The 21054-nt window shown below is 39.2% G+C and overlaps 1 protein-coding gene across 3 annotated transcripts in view; it reads right to left on the bottom strand.

Annotated features, from left to right (window-relative positions):
- Positions 1-1552: 1552 nt before the first annotated feature.
- The window catches only part of ZC3H13 (zinc finger CCCH-type containing 13), a 46222-nt gene continuing 26720 nt past the window's right edge, over positions 1553-21054 (bottom strand). For 2 of the 3 annotated variants that reach the window (XM_050981486.1, XM_050981408.1), the window contains exons 10-20: positions 20302-20612; positions 18448-18912; positions 17282-17464; positions 13635-14178; positions 12857-12960; positions 11359-12381; positions 9869-10378; positions 6697-6852; positions 5886-6086; positions 2621-2784; positions 1553-2048 (exon numbers count right to left, since the gene is read on the bottom strand). In XM_050981486.1, the coding sequence (XP_050837443.1) occupies positions 1878-2048; positions 2621-2784; positions 5886-6086; positions 6697-6852; positions 9869-10378; positions 11359-12381; positions 12857-12960; positions 13635-14178; positions 17282-17464; positions 18448-18912; positions 20302-20612 (3832 nt within the window). In that variant the 3' untranslated portion in view covers positions 1553-1877. The remainder of the gene's footprint in view (positions 2049-2620; positions 2785-5885; positions 6087-6696; positions 6853-9868; positions 10379-11358; positions 12382-12856; positions 12961-13634; positions 14179-17281; positions 17465-18447; positions 18913-20301; positions 20613-21054) is intronic. The other variant, XM_050981538.1, reaches the window with a different exon arrangement.

Here is a 21054-nt window from a genome sequence, read left to right as displayed (position 1 = left end):
CCCACAGGAATCATCTAAGTCAGACTCCTGGCCCTGCAGAGAACACCCCAGGAATCACACCATATGCCTGAAAGCCTTGTCCAAATGCTTCTTGAACTCTGTCAGGCTTAGTGCTCTGACCACTTCCCTGGAGAGCCTGTTCCAGTGCCCAAGCACCCTCTGGGTGAGGAATATTTTCCTGATATCCAACCTAAACCTTCCATCTCAGCTTCATGCTGTTTCCTCTGGTCCTGTCACTGGTCACCAGAGAGATCAGTGCCTGCCCCTCCTCTTCCCCTTGTGAGGATGCTGAAGACCACAATGAGGTCTCTGCTCTCCTCCAGGCTGAATGGACCAAGTGACCTCAGCTGCTCCTCCTATGGCATTCCCTCAGGGTCCTTCACTGTCCTCGTTTCAGACACTTTTTAATAGTTGAATGTCTTGTTTATATTGTGGCACCCAAAACTGCCCCCAGCACTCGAGATGAGGCAGCCCCAATTCAGAGCAGAGTAGGACAATCCCCTCCCTTGCCCAGCTGGTGATGCTGTACCTGAAACACCCCAGGACAGGGTTGGCAGCTAGGGCACTCCTGACCTGCCATCAGCCAGGGCCCCCAGGACCCTTTCCATGGGGATCTCATTCCCCAGTCTGTCCATACTTCCAGGATAGTCCCATCCCAAGAGCAGAATCTGGCACTTGCCCTTGTTGAACTTCATATGGGTGGTGATTGCCCATCTGTAATTTGTCAAGGCCCTTTTCAGGGCCCCTCTGCCTCCCAGGGAATCAAGAGCTCCTCCCAACTTAGTATCACTGGGAAGCTTGCTTAGCCCCTAATGAAGATGACCAAGAGCACAGGGGCTGAGGATGGAGCCCTGTGGAACCCCAATAGTGGCAGGTTCCCACTCTGATGTCACCCCATTCACTATAACCCAGTGTACCTGACCCATGAGGCAGCTGCTCACCAATGACACGATGTGCTTATCCAGCTGTGTCCTGGATATCCCTTTTGTCCAGAAGGGTATTTGAGAGACACTACCAAAAACTTTACTGAAATCCAAGAAGATTACATCAACTGGCTTTCCTTGATCAAGCACGTAGGTTACCTTGTTGTAAAAGGACAAAGCCCTGCTGGCTTTGACCAATGACTGCGCTTCTCTTCAGGTGTTTTTCAAAATGCACCAGTCAGTCCTTTTGAAAGCAGGCAGCATTTCCAAAATGCAGTTAGTCTCATAAGTATAGACACCTAAAACTGGTCATAAATAATTTGAGTGGTTTTTTTTTTTGTTTGGTTTATTTTTAACTTTCTCTTTAATCAACAAAAAAGGGAGCCTTAACTGACTGGACAAGGTTTTTGTGTCCAAAAGGAATTAAAGGAAATTAAAGGAAATTTCCTATGTTAAAGATGGAAAAGAGCTAGAGTTTGATCCAAATCCACACCAGAGGCTACTATAAGAAAGGGATTTGGAAAAAAAAAGGCAAACAGACTCACAGCTATTTAACAAATTTGAGAAGTGTACTGAGGGACCAAGGTGGTAGTGGAAATACCCATTCATAATAAGGAAAAAGATACACCGACAGTTTTCCTCAGTTTAATATCATTTGATGTTATAAACTGCTAAACCCAGACATCTTCACATTATTACACTTGATGCACCATAAAACAGGTTTATGTTACAGTGTAAGGTTCAATATTACAAAAATTGCAGAGACCTCCACACAGAAGTCTTAATTTTTCACTCCTATTCACATCTAAAACCAATACTCTTAACTGTGTACAAATGGAATATTTCCTTTCATCTTCTAGAGCCGCTTTACAACCACCAGTTCTAAACAGCAACACCAACACTGGTAGTGAGAAATCAACTCAAAATCAAGGAAGTGCCACTGCAGCCATTTCCTCAAGTCACACACACTTCCTGCTGGAGAGCTGGCTGTGGAATTTTGCTGTCCTCTGTCTTTTCCTGCCCGGGAACCTGGCACACAGTCTTTCGTTTGAATAACCGTAGACTCAACCGTAACAAGTCGCTGTCCATTGCTGCAGAATTTGTGTAAGTTTGTTTTGTTGCACCCTGTTGAAAGTGGAAATGGAATTTAAAAAAAGGAAGAACTGAAAACAATGTCTTTTAACATGCAAGCTGGGAAATTAACCTCAAGTACTCTCAGTAATTACAGGTTTAATCATACTAATCGTACCACTAGAAAAGACTTGGAGAATTAATGATTTTTCTACTAGCATTCAAAATCATAAAACCCACTGCTGAAGTTTTAATTTTAACTTGGATTCTTACAATTCTTATAAAAGCACATGGAATCTTAAGCAAGGAAGTCATTCAACAGTTACCTTTGAAATAATCTTTTACCTAATTATTTTCATTATGTATTCTCTAAATATAGAAAATGTATCTCCAGAATTTAAACAACAAAATGATAAGAAACAGGAACTAGCTCTAGTCTCAAATTTAAGTTAATCTCTCAATTTACATAAAAATAAATACCTCTCTAAATAAAAGTCAGTTTATTATTTAAAGGATCAGATCTCCTTCAGAACAACAAACACAAAAATTATCTCCCAGAGAAAAGCTCTGCTTAGGGGCATCTGTGCTGCCACACTTTGACCCAGCACTGTCAGCAGACCACTTGCCTTTTCATTCTTCATGAGCTGCTTACGAATTGCAGAATCCCTGCGGAAGCACAGTGCTTTGCAGCAAGGACCCAGATTGCTGAGAAGACCTGCTCTCTCTTCTTTTCGCCTAAGTGCAGCCATGTTCAGTGCTCCCAGTTCGTGTTCAAAAAGGTTTTCTGCATCTAGAAAGAATTGAGATTTCCAGAGATTAATATATACATGGTAGTTTTCAACAGCACCAAACAGTCATAAGAATTTTCTTTATGTTTTACTATTTGTATTTCTGCCTTCTATATAATATCAAGGTTTGGGAAAAAAAAAAGAGTATTTGAGTTTATAAAATAACATTAATAAATCCTTCACCATCGAAAGGGAAGGATGGATACCCTTGTATTTAGTTTCAGCACTGGAAAGCAATATTGAGACAGCAATCACTGGGAAGCCTAAAAATCAAGTGACAGCTTTGGACAGAAGACGGGGTATGATTTATGGTCAGACATGTGACGGACAAAAGGTGTTTGCTTACCACCTGCATTAATCATAAAGTAGCCCAAGTTTCACTTCTTTGCAAGACATCAGGTAACTGTGCTAGTGTCAACACTGTTTTTGTATGGCTATGCAGAAGTGAAATACAACCACCTAGAAGAATTTTTTCATTTGTGGAGGACGAACCTGGAGAACAAGTCAGCAGCTGCCAGTGGACTACCCCCTCCTACTGGCTCACCTAAAGCATTTAACAGAACTCAAGGTGACAGGACCAGTCCTTCAACACATTTACCAGAAGAAACAGCGTGCAGAAAGAACACTTTTAGAAAAGATGGGTCCTGAGGTGAATCTTGCTCTGCAACAAGTCTGTTTCTATGAAATGCAAAGACAAAAAGAGTGCACAAAAAGAGGTGGACCAGAGCTCATTGATTTATAGCCCTTTTACAGCAAATAGGAAGATTATCATGTAATAGACAAAAAGCTGAAAAGGTACATGGCTGAGTCCAATCCAGCTGCCTCTATACAGTAAAGCTGGGTGTTCAGCAGAGAATTTAACACCTCACTCTAGATGTGAAGAACCCTGAGGAAAAATAAAGCAAAGCAAAAAAAACCAAACAAACCAAAAAAAGCAAAAGCAAAGACTGCTTCAGCAGTTTGGCAGTATGAACACAGAAGAGGACAAAGATGCATTTTTTAAACTACTCAGAATGCAGATGAAACTCAGTAGTTTTTAAACAAGGTGAAAAGAAACAAGAAAGTTCCATGAAATGAAGGCCAGGTTAAAAAGAACTGCACTGTAGTCAAAGACAACCTCAATGGACAATCAAAAAATGGAAATAAGTGACAAGACACAAAAAGGCCACTTCAAAGGTAACATGGACAGCATGCAGAGTCTTCTCAGATGCCAGATGCTTGCTGAGCATATTTGGCAAGTAAGCATGTCTATATCCTTAGAGGAACAATTGCATATAATAGAGGGCAAGTCAGCTAAAATTCCCAATACCATCACATCACATACTACAGATTTTTGTTTCCAAAGAAAAAATAATTTAAAAAACACACCCTGAAACAAGGTATAATTTCCCTACTTTCAGTATTTAATAGTATTACCAAAAATATTTCAATTTGTTCCTCAACAAGAACAAAGATGGGAACACCAACCTAAGGAATAAGACAGGGAGACAAATTATACAACCATGAAGTCCAGAATGAAAATGCTACATTTGCATTGTTACACACACTAGCTCAGATTCAGTCAGTTTTCAGGGCACTGTATTTGTGTGTTTCTTTAGATGATAATGTGCTGTGGCTGTGTAATCTCTACACAGAGAACATTCACCTGGCAGATTGCAGAGGAAGTGCATACACTTGAAAGCCTACTGGCAGTCAAGGAACTCTGATGTGTGAGAGACTGAACACACACGCCAAAGGGAAATCAAGAGGGGCACTTCAAATCCCCCATCCTCTCCAGAACAAGGTTCTGCTGAATCCAAGTATACTTAAGACAGTCCAAAGGCAGTACTGGAGAGCCTCCTGTTATCACTAAGGACTTTATTTCTAGGGAAGTATGCAAAGACTGCTGAGATTAGTTCAGATATCATTTTAAACAGCCAGGTGGAGTGATCTTGCAGTGCAATTGCTGTTGCAAGGAATCCCTGGTAAGAACTGTTGAAGTATACAGTGAAATTAAAGCTTAGAGGGAGAGAGACACAGTTCATACCTTGACTATTATCAGTTTGTATGCTCAGGAAGACTCAGTATTTTATTTGTCTTAAAAAAATAAAAATGTAGGAGCAGGTATAACAGCTCACGATTCATATGGTTAAGTAATTTAAATGGCTCAAGCAAACAGTGACATTGATGGTGATTAGCACAGCTGAAAGTTTTGGATTTCCACCCCCCTCACCCCCATCTGAGAATGTGAGGTTCTCAGAACAAGACAACTGCACAAAGAATAATGTAAAGTGAAAGGCATTGTTCCAAATTAAGAACTAGAATTCACCAAGTAAAAAAAACACGAGCTCCACAGATACTATTATTTATAAGCCACAATTTTCTAACATTTAGATCCTGCATTAATTTGCTTAGAAAGCAAATTTTTCATAGTCCCAAAAGCACCATTCTACCATGCAAGTTGTTGCAAACAGCTCAATTGGTTCCTGAGATGTGAAAGAGAAAAATTAGTACTCCTTCTCATGTAAAAACCCTGCTAACACTCAGAACTGTAGTAAACAGTACTAGTACAATTGATGTCTATGCCATTTGTCATGCATGTCTCATGACATACACTTTGTTCCAATTCCAAACCTGTAAATGATTGTATTTTCCACTTTTAGTAGAGGTATAATATACATATTTAACTTAGTGTCTTCATTCTGATCCAAAACCCCTATCTATGAATTCTAGAAAGGATCCTTAGTACGAAAATAAGAAATCTTGTTTCTTTCTTGAAATACTACTACTATGGAATAATACATTTCACTGGAAAAGATATTTAGCTCTCTAAGAAACTGCTAATACACTTTAGACTAGGAAAGCATGAATGGTCTCACAAAAAGAATATTCCACTAAGATAAAAGCAATTCTTTTTTGTTTATTAGTCTAGACCTCCTTACCATTGTTGGAATCAAAACACTAATCTGACTAACATACTGCTGTATCACATTTCTGTAATTTTCACACAATACTCATTATACACTTTCTGTGGTCTTTGAAACCTAAAATAATGAACTAATGCACATTTCACAAGGACTTTGTCACTACAAAAAAAAGACAGTTTAATCCCAGCAGAAGTTACCTTTAGGTTTTTCTAGCACTCTCTGGCACGTCTCTTTTATTTTGGTGAAGAGCTCTGGTCCTGCCAATCGCTTGGAAATGCCAACTCTCAACATAACAGCACCTGGTGTGAATTTTAAGAGTGCAGCTCCAGGCTCACGTGGTTCTTTTGGCTGCTTTGGCATAAGACTGGACCAGTCTACATCTATAACATCCACTGGATCTGCAAAAACATTGATGGAGAATTAGTTATCCCATCACCACCCCTTACTACAGCTGATTAATTTCACATGCTGTGCACACGGCTGTCTCCTGAAAGCAATATATATTAGATGAACTTTGTTCTGCAGACCTCTTGGACCTTTCATGTAAGAATGTCAAAACTCACTTGAATGTGTGGAAAATGGCAGAAATACAAAAAGAAATAGAAATAAAAAGCTATATGGATTAAAAACCCCAACCCATGCCTAATATTCTGCTTTATTTTTATTGCAATTCCTTCGTGAAAGGTTGCTCAGATCCTGCTTAGCCAGCAGGTTTGGAGATATTATTTATGAATTCAGAAGAGTCACAGTACAACTGAACATGCTAAGATGGATTCAAATTAAATGCTCAGAAAGCTGGTTCACAGAGCCCAGATTACCCAACTGAACTTAGGACAATTAGGCAATTCCATTCTTCCCAATGCACTTGGAAAGCATTCAAGCACAGACAGAATCTGCTCCCAGACTGCACTCCTAATTCAGAAATACTGTCAGCATCACAACAACAGCATTATATGCACACGGCTCTAATCTTTATATTCAAATTATCACAAAAGGTGGTTGATATACTTTTACCAGGCATCTTCTCATCCTCCTGTTGATCCTCACGCTTTTCAGCATCACCTGCCAGAATTTCATCCAGTTCATCATCACTGATAGGCTCGTATTCTCCAGCACCAGACCCCAGTGACTGCACATCATTAGTCTTTGTTTCATCCTCTCCTCCTATAGAGACAGATACATATTGTAGCTTTAAAGCAATCATATTTGTTTTCTAAACATACTGTACACTGCCTGAAGACAAAAAGGTTTAGAAACTAAACTGTTAGCTTTTAGGAACAAGTATATTCAACCTAAAAACTGTTATTAACCCAGAGAAACAGTGAAGTTATTCCTCCCAAACACAATGTGGCAGTTCGAATTTTACATACACTGGTCAGTTTTTTGGTGCAGTATTAGTCAAAATGCTCAGAGAAGGTCATTTTCACAACATACATGTTGATTATCTGAGATCTGATATGTAGTTTATAATAATAAATAGTTTATAAAAATCTAAGTGCCACTAAGTCTTTCAGATGCTTTAGCACATTGATCTAAAAACAGAATTCAGTTCAAAGGTCCTAAAATAAATAACAAAACTCCAAAATACAAAAGGTAACATGTATCCTGAATGAAACAATTATGTACAGAATTTTAGACTCTTTGTAGCAGTCACAAGAAGAGCTTTTAGAAAACCATGCCAAACTTCTTTTAGTTGTTACCCTCCTTTCCATCCACATACTGTCTGCACACATAAAGACGTGTGCTGTATATGGAAACATATTCCTTAGAACCTGTGAACACAAGACACTCAAACACTGAGTTTTGCAGTTCACAAAAGGGACATCCTCTCACCTCCAAGACTGAAAGATCTGACTCAAGCACTTCAAAATTCCATTGCTCCAAACTCAGGCTTTATTATGGTACTCCACCATGGGTACTAACAATGAGTTATGCCACACACATTGGACAGAATTTACAGGGATCCTCCTCTGTGATTGACTATTCTGATACCTTCCAGCTCCCTCAGCCAGAGTGAAACTGCTTCCATTTTAAGTTCCCCAGCTGTTCTTTGGGTTTTTTTTTTTTTGCTTGCCTTTGTGTGGGAAGAAAAAGTAGTCACCTCAACTAACCTAAAAATCAGCAAGGAAAAAGCAAGTAAAAGACAAACCAGTAGAGCATAAACAAACTACTCAGACCATCTGGCAATGCTTTATTGCATTTAGCATATAGCATCTTAGGCATTATTTAAGCCCACTCCTAAAGCAAACACATTAGGTTCAAAACATTAAGATGATTTAAATATCCTGACATATTTTGTTAAGACAACATACAACAGTAATTTGCCCAAGTAAATACCACATACCTTCCTAACATTAGCCCATCTAACAAGTTTTCTAACAAGTTTTTCCTTTTTAGAAAGGAGAATAAGGTGATCCACACTAGATTTCATTTTGTGTCTCATAACTTTAAATATTCACTGCCTGTAAGATCCATCTGCTGCATCCACACTGATGTACCAGATACACTAGTTCACCAGTACTACATGCCTGGACCCATTAAAAATTTACTGTATTAAGAAATTTAAAATAATACAATTCATGGTTCTCAATATGTAATTTAAAAAAATTATTTTATATTTTGAATTTCAATTAAAAGTTTGATAATTTCTAGACTATCTTTCACCACTCTTATGTGGAAGTGTATTTTTATATTAATTCTGCCTTAAAAACTCAACACACTCATCAGCTGAATGGAGCAATGCAAAGAGGAGTTACAAAGTAATGAAGATAATGAAGTATACTAAACCTTAGAAAATCATAACCATGCTATATACAATATGTTTTAATGAAATGGAATGACATCTAATATTTTACAAAATAGATTTTCCTAAAAAAAAAAAAGAAATCCTAAATATACCATAACGCCCTACAGATGATAACCTGCAGAAAATCTAGAACATAACCTTTGAAAAAGAAACAAAAGAATACACATCAAAACTGAAAGGTTAGACCTAAAAACACATTTAACATGCACAGCCTATATGGTTACAGGTGCCCTCTTGAAACAGGCCATGTACCCAAGAATGGCCTTTCATTACTCTTTTCTCAAGTTACATGGTACTCTCAGATTTAGCACACCATGCTTTTCCTCCAGTTTAAAAATAGTTAATTCTGTCTATTGTAGCAAAATCAGGCTTTTCCAGTCTTATTTCAAATACTATCTTTGTCAAGTGCTTCCACTCCACAGATAATCTCCTTAAATGAAACTTTCCCAACAGGATCTCTCAACTCTAAAGACCACTTTGTGAGTAATCAGGTACAAGACCTAAGTGCTAAATATTCCTCACCATGCTCTTGAGACAGCATTTGATTTAGCAGCCCAAATTAACAATGAACACTACAGGTAATTCTTACTAAGAATGGCAAACATAATGAGCATAACCATAACATACGCTAGTTACTCTGGATTTAGACTCTTTCTTTTATGTTGTTCATGTTAAAGCACTTCCCAACTCCCTATTCTTGCAAAGCTCAAGCTTCTAATCCATGTGACAAACTGTTAGAAATTTGTCAGTGTTCACCCCTTTCTAAGCCCACTCTCCCCAGTATCATTAGGACCAGGAAAATGAAGCTGCATTTTCAGCTGATATTACTGAGATCACCTCAGATAAGGTTAGGTCTGGAAAGACCTATAAGATTACCTCAGGAAAGCTATTTTTGGACTACTGTGCCAAACCATACATATGTTTCACCTACTAATCAGCCAAACAGTTCTATGATAATTGGGCTCTGGCAGAAAAAAAACCCAAAAAACAGTTCCAAGTCCACGTTCTTTTTTTTTTTTTCACTCATTACCTGTCACTCCCAAAATAAGAAATAGATCTTAAAATGATATAACAAGGCAATTAAATTTTGGTGTTATCTTTTAGTAAACTGCTTATTCAGAAGCACTGCAGTTTGGTGAATTTTTTTCAGATGATTTAAGCTTCTTTGCCTCAAGACTTCTCTAGAAATTAAGAAACAGCTAACATAATTAAAAATAAGAAAGATGATAATCAGATTTCTCTCATTGTCTGCTTCCACAGCAGAGAAGCTAAAGCCAATAAGCTTTTCAGTAGAAAATTATTCTATTTAGCACTGTGCTAAAAGAGAAAGAAGAAAACACTTGTTAGTCCAGGTTATTTCCCAGAACAGCTCACCTTCTAGACTCTCCACCTTTTCGGCCTCATTTCCATCTTCAAAGCCTTGTAAAGTTCCTAAATCTTTGTCTGTTTTCTCCTTCTCTGAAGCTGCTGAGTCCCGGCCAGCACCATCAAACTCCTTTTCGTGATCTCTGTCCAGTTTGGTTTCACTGTGCTTTGTTGATTCCTTTTGAGAGGAGATGTCAAGAGTTCTGTCTCTCTCTCTTTCAGCAGGATCAGGCAGCTGTCGGTCTCTCTCTCTCTCCAGCTCCCGTCTTTTCTCCCTATCCCTCTCTCTCTCTCTGAGTCTCTCTCGCTCCCGGTTCCTTGGCCAGTCCTTGTCCACATCTCGGTCCCAGTCCCTCTGTCTCCCCTCTCTCCTGTCTCTCTCGCGTTCTCGATCATGTTCATGTCGATCTCGCTCCTGAAGCCTTTCCCTGCTGTCAAAGGACCCGGATCTGGAATGAACCTGACGATCTGACTCAGGGGAACTTCTTCTGGAGCTGTGGCTTCTTGAATCTTGACGATCTGCATAAAAAATTATAAATGTATAAGCATGACTATGACACTTAAATGTAATACCATTTTACTAGACCAAAGCATTTTAAAGATTTAGTAATGAAAATATAATTCTCAAAAGCATTATCTTCAAATTATTAATGCTTTCACATTGCCTTAGAAGATTTAACCTTACTTAAAAACATGAGGTAACTTTTCCCACTTCCAAAAAAGAATTTTAGTGGCTACTTTCTACTATGAGAGAAATCAACTGAAGGTATACAATCTTAACTCAGGAATTTAGGCATGGGGGAAAATAAAAAAAAAGAATCAAAATTAAAAATTTTTATAACATGTCTTCTAAAATCTAGGAATGCCTTAGTTAACAAATGACGAATTTAGAAAAATAATTTCAGGCATGTAACCATGAGGAGAGCAGAGAGCCCAAATGCTTTCAGAAGAAGGTATTTTTGTACTGATATTGTTTCAGTTTAAAAATATTTTACCTATTTTTTTTTCACGGCAACTACACACATAAAAAAAATGTGACTATTTTGATTTGCAATGAAGATGATTTCCATGTGCATTAAAAGTATGCCTAACAGGAACCACAAAAAAATTATCTCATTTTGCATAATTTCAGGAATTTCCACACCAAAATTAACAATAATAATGAATTTAAGAACATTATTTAGATGATAAAACTACCTCAATGTTCTGTTAGCTCAAGCATTTTCTTTATGAGGTTTTTCTGTCCTACAATTCATTTTATTCCCCAGACAGCATGAACCAAATCCAACTGAATGTTTTGGTGTAAACAAAATGGTAATCCTGCCCACTGAATGTATTTCAAATATATTAACACTTGCAGAAATCTTAATTCATTCTAGTTTTACAATGAAATGCAGACAGGACCTCCCTCTCCTATCACACTAATTAGGGCCTTGAAGAACAATCTGGGACTTGTACACAGAATGATAGGTCAGTCTCACTAAAATTTATCTTATTACCTGAAGATGTGCTGCGACTGGGTTCCCCTCGTTTCAGCTGATCAATTCGGGACTTCCTTTCAGTGATTTCTATGCTTTTCTTCTCCCTGTCCCTGTCCCTATCCCTATCCCTGTCCCTAGAGCTACTGTGCAGGATCCTCTTCCGTGCAGTCTGATCATCTCCACTGCGATGCGCTGACTCATTGGAGGGGGATCTGAGCCTGCTGGAGGCATGGCTCCGATTGCTACCCAGGCTGCTGCTGCGCTTCTGGTCCACAGGCTTACGGTGTGGTCCATCCTCTATAGTCACATGAGGGGCTTCCACCTTTTCTACCCTTGTCCTGTGACTTTTTCTATGGGAATCCTCAGCGGTTCTTTCTGGAACGACAATGTCACCACGTTCAGGAACATCTTCATCTGACCAGTCACTAAATGTTGTATCTTCTCTTTTTGTGGGGGCTTCTGCCACTGCTTTCTCAGGTGGTGCTTCAACCAATTCTTCTTTAGTTACAGGAGGGGTTCTTGGGCCTTTTTTCTTTTTATGATGTGGAACAATTTCTTCGTCAGAAACTTCAGAATCACCCTTGGATCTCTTCCGCTTTTTCTCCACATTTTTCCTTTTTTGACCTTTTTTAGGGGAAAAGACCTGGCTTTCCTCAGTTGCTGGTTCATTAGTGTACCTTTCCACCCCACTGTCATCATCTTTCTTCTTCTTCGTGGCCTTTTTCTGTATCTTAGATTTCTTCTTGCTGTCATCATGCATTCTATCAGAAGCATCTCTTTCTTCAGAAGGACGGTGTCCAAGATTTTCCTGAACCCTGGACCGGGAACCTTCTGAAGCATCTGGCTGCTCTCTTTGCTTATCTGCTGAAGAAACCCTCTCTTTAAACTCTGGTTCTTCATAGCGCCGGGAACTTTCCTTTCTATCCGATTTTCTCTCTTCTTCTTTCCAGCGGCTCTGCCTCTCCTCCGTGACGTGAGAGGGGCTCAGTGACCGGGATTCCTGTGGCCGCACAACCTGGCTCAGGAGTCTGTGCTTTTCATCTGTAAAATGAGAAAAAGAACATTCTTTTCTAAATGAGAGGGAAATGAGAAAAAGAACATCCTGTTCTAAGAAGAACAGTTTTTCATAGCCTTTATTGTGTAGGAAGAACATGTGAGCATTTGCTGTCTTCTGCATGTCAAAAAAAGTGTCCATTGAAACACATAACCCATTACTGCAGTTAGATTTCTCAGGTTTTCTACTGCTGTAGCAGCAAAAGACAATTTCCAGTTTGGTAAACATGCACCTTACACAGAAGATGTGGAAGTCACTGGCAGACATAACACATAGTGACAAAATGAAGATAAATGACAAATAAAGATGAAGAAAAATTGTAGGGCTCATAAAAATACAGAGAACAGTTACAAAACTTTCCCCATGTTTTTTCTGTTTAAAATTGCAAGTTATTTTCTATAGACAGAGGACTATCAGACTCTGCTCTGTGTCCAGTTGCAGAGAGAGCCCACTCCTACTTACTTTTATCATCTCCACTGTTATAGGCATCACTATCAGGAGAATGATCACGGCGACGTTTGGGTGATTGACGGGGACTTGGACTGCTTTCGTTTCTGTGACGCTTCCTGCAAAAGGAAAATGAACCATCAAATTTCTTTAGGATGCTTTGAATTTATCATCAATACGATTCCTGAAGTCTAAGCACCTCATACAGAAGACATTTAAAGATGTCATGAAGTTCTGTAGTTTTCTAAGTTGCCATTCCAAGTAAGAGCTATGCACTTAAAGAAAGCACAACACAACACTGGGGATATTTTTCACACCTTCACTGGTAGCCTTCTGGTGTTGGAAATTTGGTAGTGCAAAGGGTAATGCATGTTCTAAAGAAATTTAATTAACCAAGTCACAAACCCTGACCTAGACGGCTGCTATTTGAATTTCAGACTTCATAACGTACCACAGTTTTCTACTACGTTTCCATTAGTGATTGTACTATTAAAGGCAAGACAAGGCAAGCATACATAAAAGGGAAAATTACATTGTCAGACTCAACTCTCAGCTCATGAGTTCCATGATTCAGCACTAACAAAACACTGGAATAACTTCACCAGCACAGTATCAATTTGGGGGCTACCAGCATGTGCCCCACAGGTGCAGGGGAGACAGCCCCAGACCAAGCCTATGCATAAACAAGTTGTCTCCTTCCTTACGATACTCCCCTGTCTACTAACTTACCAAATTCAGCAGTAAAAGACTGCCTTTTTTTTCTTTGACTGAAGTAGCACTTAGATCCACTCACTTGGATTTTCTTTCCTCGTGGACATCTCGTGAGCCTCTTTCTTCTCGAATATCTTCTCTCTTATCCCTGCGGTCTTCCCTTCCTTTTTCTTTGTCATCCCAGTCCCTCTGGCGGTCTCTCTCTTTGTCTCTGTCTCGACCTCTCTCCCTTTCGCGCTCCCGCTCCCGATCTCTCTCTCGTTCTCGCTCCCTTTCTCGTTCCTCCCGCTCTCGCTCCCGCTCCTTCTCCCTCTCCCTCTCTCGTTCCCTTTCCCTGTCGTGGTCTCTGTCTCGGTCCCGCTCACGGTCTCTGTCTTTGTCCCGCTCTCTGTCCCTCTCCCGTTCCCGAGCACGATCTCGTTCCAACTCTCTTTCTTTCTCCCTCTCTCTTTCCCGGTCTCTTTCTCTTTCTCTCTCTCGGTCCCTCTCCCTTTCCCGCTCTCTCTCCCGGGCCCTTTCATCTCTCCTGTCATCAGACCGATCCACCCTTCGCTCCTCTCTCCTCTCATCCCGCTCGAGATCTTCACTCCGTCCTTGGTGCCGTACCGGTGAGCTTGCTCTCTGATCTGCAAACAGAAGCAGGTTTGATTACCAAGTGCTTAAGGGATATACACAGCTTCCACTGCACTAATAAAAAAGACCCTTTGTCTTGACAATCTAGATCTTGGTTTACATTAAATGAAAAGCAACTCCCTGCAGAAACTTGAATATCCCCTTTTGGGAGGAAGGAAGACAAAAAGCAGAACTAATTTCGAAAGAATTTTTCAACATTTAGGAAGTGGTCTTTGCTTACTTAACCAAAAGTTGCCAAAAAAAATCTTTACCTTTTCTACCAGATTTTTCTGAATGGCTTCAAAAGACAAATGTATGCCTCACAATGCAGCTCTTACTATAGCATTACCTAATGATTCCAAATCTGGTATAAGATCTTAAAAAAGCTGGGAATGGCATGCATAAGAAATGTTAAGACTCCTGTACAAAGATTTTACTTCCTACATCTATTAGGAGTCAAGTACTTTACTAAGATTCAAGCTATTTACAACACAGAGTAAAAGTTTATGCAAAATCAGAAATATTGGCTTGTCTCATCACAGACGAGATCCCTGCACAGAAACACACAACCAAATCTACAAGATAGGGAGAGGCAAAGATGAGGTAGGGGAAGCAGAGCTGCCAGAAGTTTTCATTTGTGTTCTTGCAGAGCCTTACAGCTTAGAATCTGAGTTTGCTGTTTGTTCAGACAGTGATTAGTCAGAGGGAAAACTAAACATGTAGAAAATGAAGGACAGTGAAATCTGATTTGTCCAATTGTATTTACTCTCTACAGACCCATTTACATATTCTTCATTATATTTTGGATATTTTTGAGTATTTCTATAAGTTTTGACTACTTTATAGCAAGTTCTATGCTTGCATTAGTAGTATTTGAGCCACAACAAATCAATAAAACTATCTTCCTACAACATATATATAGAAACACTACACAAAAGAGGGAAAAAATGGCATGAACAGAGATTGGTATTTCTCGGTCCATTACTCGGAGGCTGAGTGCACTTCGTTGTAAATTGAGACAATGTCCACTAGGCGTGAGCAGGCAGAGTTTGGACAGAACTAAATCAATAAAACGTGCATTTCCATCACTTCAATCAATTTTCATCCCTGAGTGAATTAACAATGATTTAGTGCTCCCCTGTTACCATGTAAAATTAAAAGCAAAGCTGAGTGACATTTCTGCCTTTTAAAAAAGGTAAACCATCAATCCACGCAATAGGTTATGTGAACAGGTTTCACATTCTTTTAATGGGGCCTACAGCACTGCAATATGATTTACTCTGCATACCAAGTATTAGATTTTATAGAGAAGTTCTGTAACTCCTATTTGTTATGTCAGTTTTGGTGACAAAACATCCACATGAAAGTCGTATGTGAATCAAACACTGCAAATGTACTACACAATTAAATGCAGATAGTCAGCATTTCTTATGTGACTTCATTTTTTGAAGTAGTGTTCCAGTGGTTGTTTGGAACACTCACATATTTGCCTTAGTTGAATAAAGACAGCTCAAATTTGCAAGCTTGCATGATAAAATCATACTCCTTGCATATCACATAATCAAGATATATCTCAATTTTTCTCAGAATGACAGATACTAAAACTGCAGCTAATTAGGGAAACTGTCTTGAATTGTAAGGGAGGACTAATCATTACAAAAAGTGATCTAAGTTTTTAAGGAAGAAGACAACAAATTTTGAATTTACACTCTATATTTTTCCCCTCAAAGGGAAACTCAATCCATTCAAAGCAATTTCCCCCTAGAAATTTATTTTGTTGTCATTGCATGCTTTTATTTCCAAAGTTTTTTCTGTTGGCTTAAGGTTTTGTTTTGGGTTTTTTGGGGGTGGATGTTTGTTGTTTTTCTTAATAAATTAAGAACTTGCTAGGATATGAAGGGTACAGAATTATATTATATATATCTTAAGATTTATTTGGGCTGGGGAGGTGAAAGAGATGAAAGCCACACTGAAAAAGCCAACCCCCAGGACACGTTCAGTCTTCAGGATTTTTCAGCTGACATGAAAAAAGGAAGCCTGGAGTTTAGGTCTGTTGAAATCCTGCCTTGAAGATGAGAGAGCATCTGAAGCAGAGCCTTTCACAAGAACAAGCAACAACAGATCTGTTTCAATAGGCTAAAAAGTATCTTTTGAAGTGGCATACAAAATAGCTCTTTGAAAAACTGAAATTACACAGCAGCTAGAATGTATCTGTCACCTGTAAATCAAAACTCAAGACAGAAAATAACCTACTGTAATTTTATGTTTAGTCTTCAAAGCTCCTCTTTCAATTTTCATGCTATTTTCATTTCCCTGACTCCTCCTGTTCTCTTAATTGGTGAGCAATACAAATATATTCCAGAGTATAAACTGGTATTAAGCTCCTTCAAGCCAACACAGTGCACTTTCTGGTACAGAAGTCTGACATCTTGCATACTATGTCAAAGTAAGTCTTGCATGCTGTTTTCCTGATCATTGGTATCTGTATCAATGCTTAGTTAATAATTATTGACAATTGCAAAGCACTCATCGCTATTAAACTCCCCAGACAATAAATATTTGAATTAAGCATAAATTGAAACTGTCACTTACTTTAGTAGCAAGTAGTCCACAACTGTCAGTTTTAATTTAGTTTCAACTAAACTGTCAGTCTAGTTTAGGCCCTCCCCAAAACACATTCAAGCAATTTACAGAACAGAAGCATGTTTCTATATAGGCAAACAGAATCAGTAATGAAACGCAATCATGACTCTAAGCTTGACACACTTATGTACCATGAAGTGGAGGAGGAGGCAGCAAAAACATTTTACAATGAAGTTGCACAATGAAATCCCTTGAAATTTAGTTTGTCTAAAAAATACTTGGATGAATAAACACAGAAGATGTCAAATCCTAGCCACAGGGCTGGAGAAAAGGTGACAGCATTCATGCATACAATACCAATGAAAGATCTTTCAACAGAAGTCATATTAAGGATAAGAGAAGTATCAGTGTGTGGTGTATGAGCTATTTATGAATCCGTCTGGGGGCAGAACAAGGTAGAAAAAGGAGGGAAACACACACATTCACTTGCACATTTGACTGCAGATGTATGAGTAAAACCAGCCATTAAAATACCTCTTTCTCTGTTGTCACGCCTATCCCGTTCACCATGTCTTCTTTCAAAGGAGGAGTCCCTTGCTTGATCCCGACTGTCATAGCGATCCCGATCAGCGTAGCTGCTCCTCGATTCCCAGCTGTCGTGGTAGTTTCCACTGCTGCTGTGACCATCAGCCTGGGATCCTCTAGTCCCCCGACTTCCTAATGGAGATGGAGCAACACAAAACATGAGCTTCCACACATGAGGACATCCACTGCTATTTTATACCAACTGATGTATTAACATCTAATAAAATTCAATTAGCTGTTCATGGGCTGAAGATTGTAACATCAAACTCTACTTAACCAACAACTTAAATTTCATTTGTTTTAACTATTTGAAGTTATTATTTGCAAACTGCAAAATCAAGAATCCTTTTTGAATCCTCAAGCCCTGGTCACAGTATGAGGTCTCCTGACTAGAAGCACCAGTCCAAAAGCCAGTTAACAATTGTTCTGAATAGGCTGTAAGCTAATAGTGCAGCAACAACAGGCAGAGAAAGCAGAGATCATTCTCCCTGTAAAAACTACAAAATTTCCCTAATGAAAATGTTACAACAAGCCTGAAAAAGCAAAATATAGATTATTAAAAGTTATTTTTTATAATTATTATTATTATAAATGCATCAGACTTCAGAAACCATTTTAAAGAATAAAGTCACACTTTTTGGAAATCAGATGGTGCAGGGTGGTGAGGCAGGGAGAGGTGGGTGTGCGTGAGAAATGGTTTCCAGGCACCAAACGCTATGCAGCTGTTTTTGAAAGAGCATAAGAAACTTGCTGCCCAGTGCTTTGAGATGCACTACCCCCTATGAATTTTCCACTACACATCATCCTCTTGCATTTGTTGCCAAGGAGAAAACCTAGGGTTGCAGAAACATTAAACAGAGTGATGTAAGGATTAGGCTTTGTTTTAAAATGGGATGGCAGAATACCAATGTTGTGCCACTTTAATGAATGGAGAAGACAGAAGTGCCATAAATTTCAATAATAGTTTTAATTTAATGACAACAGAATTGAACACAGCTTTAAAAGCATGAACTATTTGGCAGTACTTGCATATCAAATATCAAACAAGGCAGTATGAATGCAAATGCTCAGTCTTCAAGGAAAGGGACACATGAATTTTTTAAATTACACAATACCTTTGTCAGATAATTCTGGACCTCGGCCTCGACTTCTGCCAATTCTATCACTTCTGCTCTCATTTCTGGAGTCACTTCTGGAGTCATTCCTTGTTTCAGCACGAGAGCTCTCCTCTCTGCCATGGGATCTTCCATAGCTGCGCAAGTCGTCCTGATACTGGTCATCCTTTTTATGGGCATCTCGACTCTCTCTGTCTCTGTAGTCATGGGAGTCTCGTGTGGAGCGCGAGTCTCTCTGGTCACGACTGTCCTTGGTGTCCCTGCTATAATCCCGCGTGTCTCTGGAGTCTCGAGTATCTCTGGATTCCCGCGGCTCTCGCCGATCTCTGGTGTCTCTTGTGTCCCTCCGATCTCTTCCATCACGAGACTCTCTGTCATCCCTATGGTCCCTGGAGGTACTCTGCTCTTGGTCATAGTCACGATCATCTCTTGTTTCTCTTTCTTTTTCTCTTTTCCCTCTTGTTTCTGTAAAATGTTTGAAAGAATGTTATATACCTGGCTTAATCTGAGCAAGCAAATATTTAGCACACAAATAACACTAAACAACATATACTCAAAATACACTTACCAAATCAAAATTAATATATAAACAGGACAAGATTATGCTGGGTTATCCATCTATACATTTAGTAAGTTTTAACAATCTTATTCTGAATATGAATCTCTACTGATATTTACCCATTCAAAACACAGTAAGAAAAACAAAAATAAATGCCAAACATACTAAGGAGCAAGAGCACTTCAAAAATTTTAAGGTAGGGTCATTACTCCTCTATTGTAAATCAAAGACAACTCTGACGTTGGTGAGGGAGAGAGAATGATGCATCTGATTCCATCATCAGAAGGCTAATGAATTACTTTATTATACTATACTATGTACAATGTGTCTAAACTGAATCTGCCAGGCACTCACTCTTGCTCACAACTGCACAGAACTGCACTCCTCTCTGATTCTCTGGTGACTGTCCCGTGACAGTCCCACACACACACAGGCCAAGGGAGCAAAACATCCTCACTTTGGGTAAACAATCTCCACACTGCTTTCTACTTTAGCACAACAAGCAAGATAAGAATTGTGTTTTCTTTCTTCTCTGCTTGTCTCACAGCTTCTCTCTGTTCAGAGGGCATGTGAATACCACACTCCTCCAATCACGGATTTGTCTTATTTTCTACACACACACTCAGAAACACTTCCTAAACATTTGTGCTATATTTAGACCAGTTGTAAGGCCTCAGTGCCCTGCTGAAATCTGTTGGTTTGAGTTTGGGTGTCTGTTTTGTTTTGGGTTTTTTCTACAACATATTTATAATATTACTGCAATAGGAAGGTAAGTTTAAGCCAGTCTAAAATACAGCTGACATACATACTCTTTGTAATCTGTCTCTCGAGGCAAACAGCATATTTGCTCATCACATATTACTCAAATAGAGGAAATGACTGTTTCTTTGCAGACACCTCACTTAATGTCAATTACAAAGACAACAGAAAGCAATCAGTGGGGATTGGATTTGGGCACCTCACAGAAAAGAGTAATAGTTACTTAAGTGTAGCCTGCCGTGAAAATCACTTTCCTACTGACACCACTATTGCATTACACAAGGAACATCTACACAGATACCTACAAGCACCTTTACAATCAGTTGAGCCTACATAAGCAGTTCTGCCAGGAGTATGCTACTACACAGTACCTGCAAACAGCACCACCAGCACAGCCAGAGTAAACACAGCCAGTATTTTCTTTAACCCCTAGCCAGTGGGATGGGTGCACACAATGCCGCAATTTGAAAATCAAGTTTCAAAATGCAATTTGCAAACCAATAAAAACGATTCTGAAGTGCTATTTTCATTCATACCGTCCCGCCTTTCGTGGCGCCTGTCATGAGATTGCGAAGTCCGATCGCGATCGTGTCTTCCCTTGTCTCTTGCAGGAGATCGGTGTCTCGAGGGACTTCGCTTCCTCTGAGGTGGAGAGGAAGAGTGTGGGGGATAGGGGGAAGATGACCGCCTTGCAGGCGGGGAAGCTGTCCTTTGATAGGATGGAGAAGGAGTCCTTTTGCGGTGTGGGGAAGGAGAATGTCTTTGAACAGAGGAGCCTGACTGTGAGGACGAGGAGTGATGTCTGGAGGATATGGGAGAATGATGCTGACCTGATGGAGAAGCAGACCTGCAAGGAAGAGTTAAAACAGGCATGTGTAATAATTTGACTTGAAAGGTTCTTGACATACCATACAAAAAAGCAATAATTTTTGTATTCTCTACCCTCTGCTGAAAATACGTGCTGTTTCTATAAAACATCAAACTTGGCTTCCCTCCAGGGTGGCAAGTATATGTTTTCAAAATATGCTTATCTTTAAATTATTCTTATTTATTTAATGCCCAGGAAAAATTTCTTCAATCAAAATTGTATTACAATTACAATTAGCTTCCAGAATGTAGGGGAAGGAAAGGAGGAGTCAGGAAAAAAAATCATTATCTTCTTTCCCATTCCCAAACAAAAACCAATTTTTCTTCACTATATAATAGTTTTTTGGAGTTCATAATAAAATTACACTGAAAATTTTTACAAGGTATAATTAAGACTTTTTGTTTACAACAGCATGGAATTT

Source organism: Serinus canaria, chromosome 1 (assembly GCF_022539315.1).
Source record: "Serinus canaria isolate serCan28SL12 chromosome 1, serCan2020, whole genome shotgun sequence".
Taxonomy (NCBI): domain Eukaryota; kingdom Metazoa; phylum Chordata; class Aves; order Passeriformes; family Fringillidae; genus Serinus; species Serinus canaria.
This window is presented reverse-complemented; position numbering and strand designations above follow the sequence as displayed.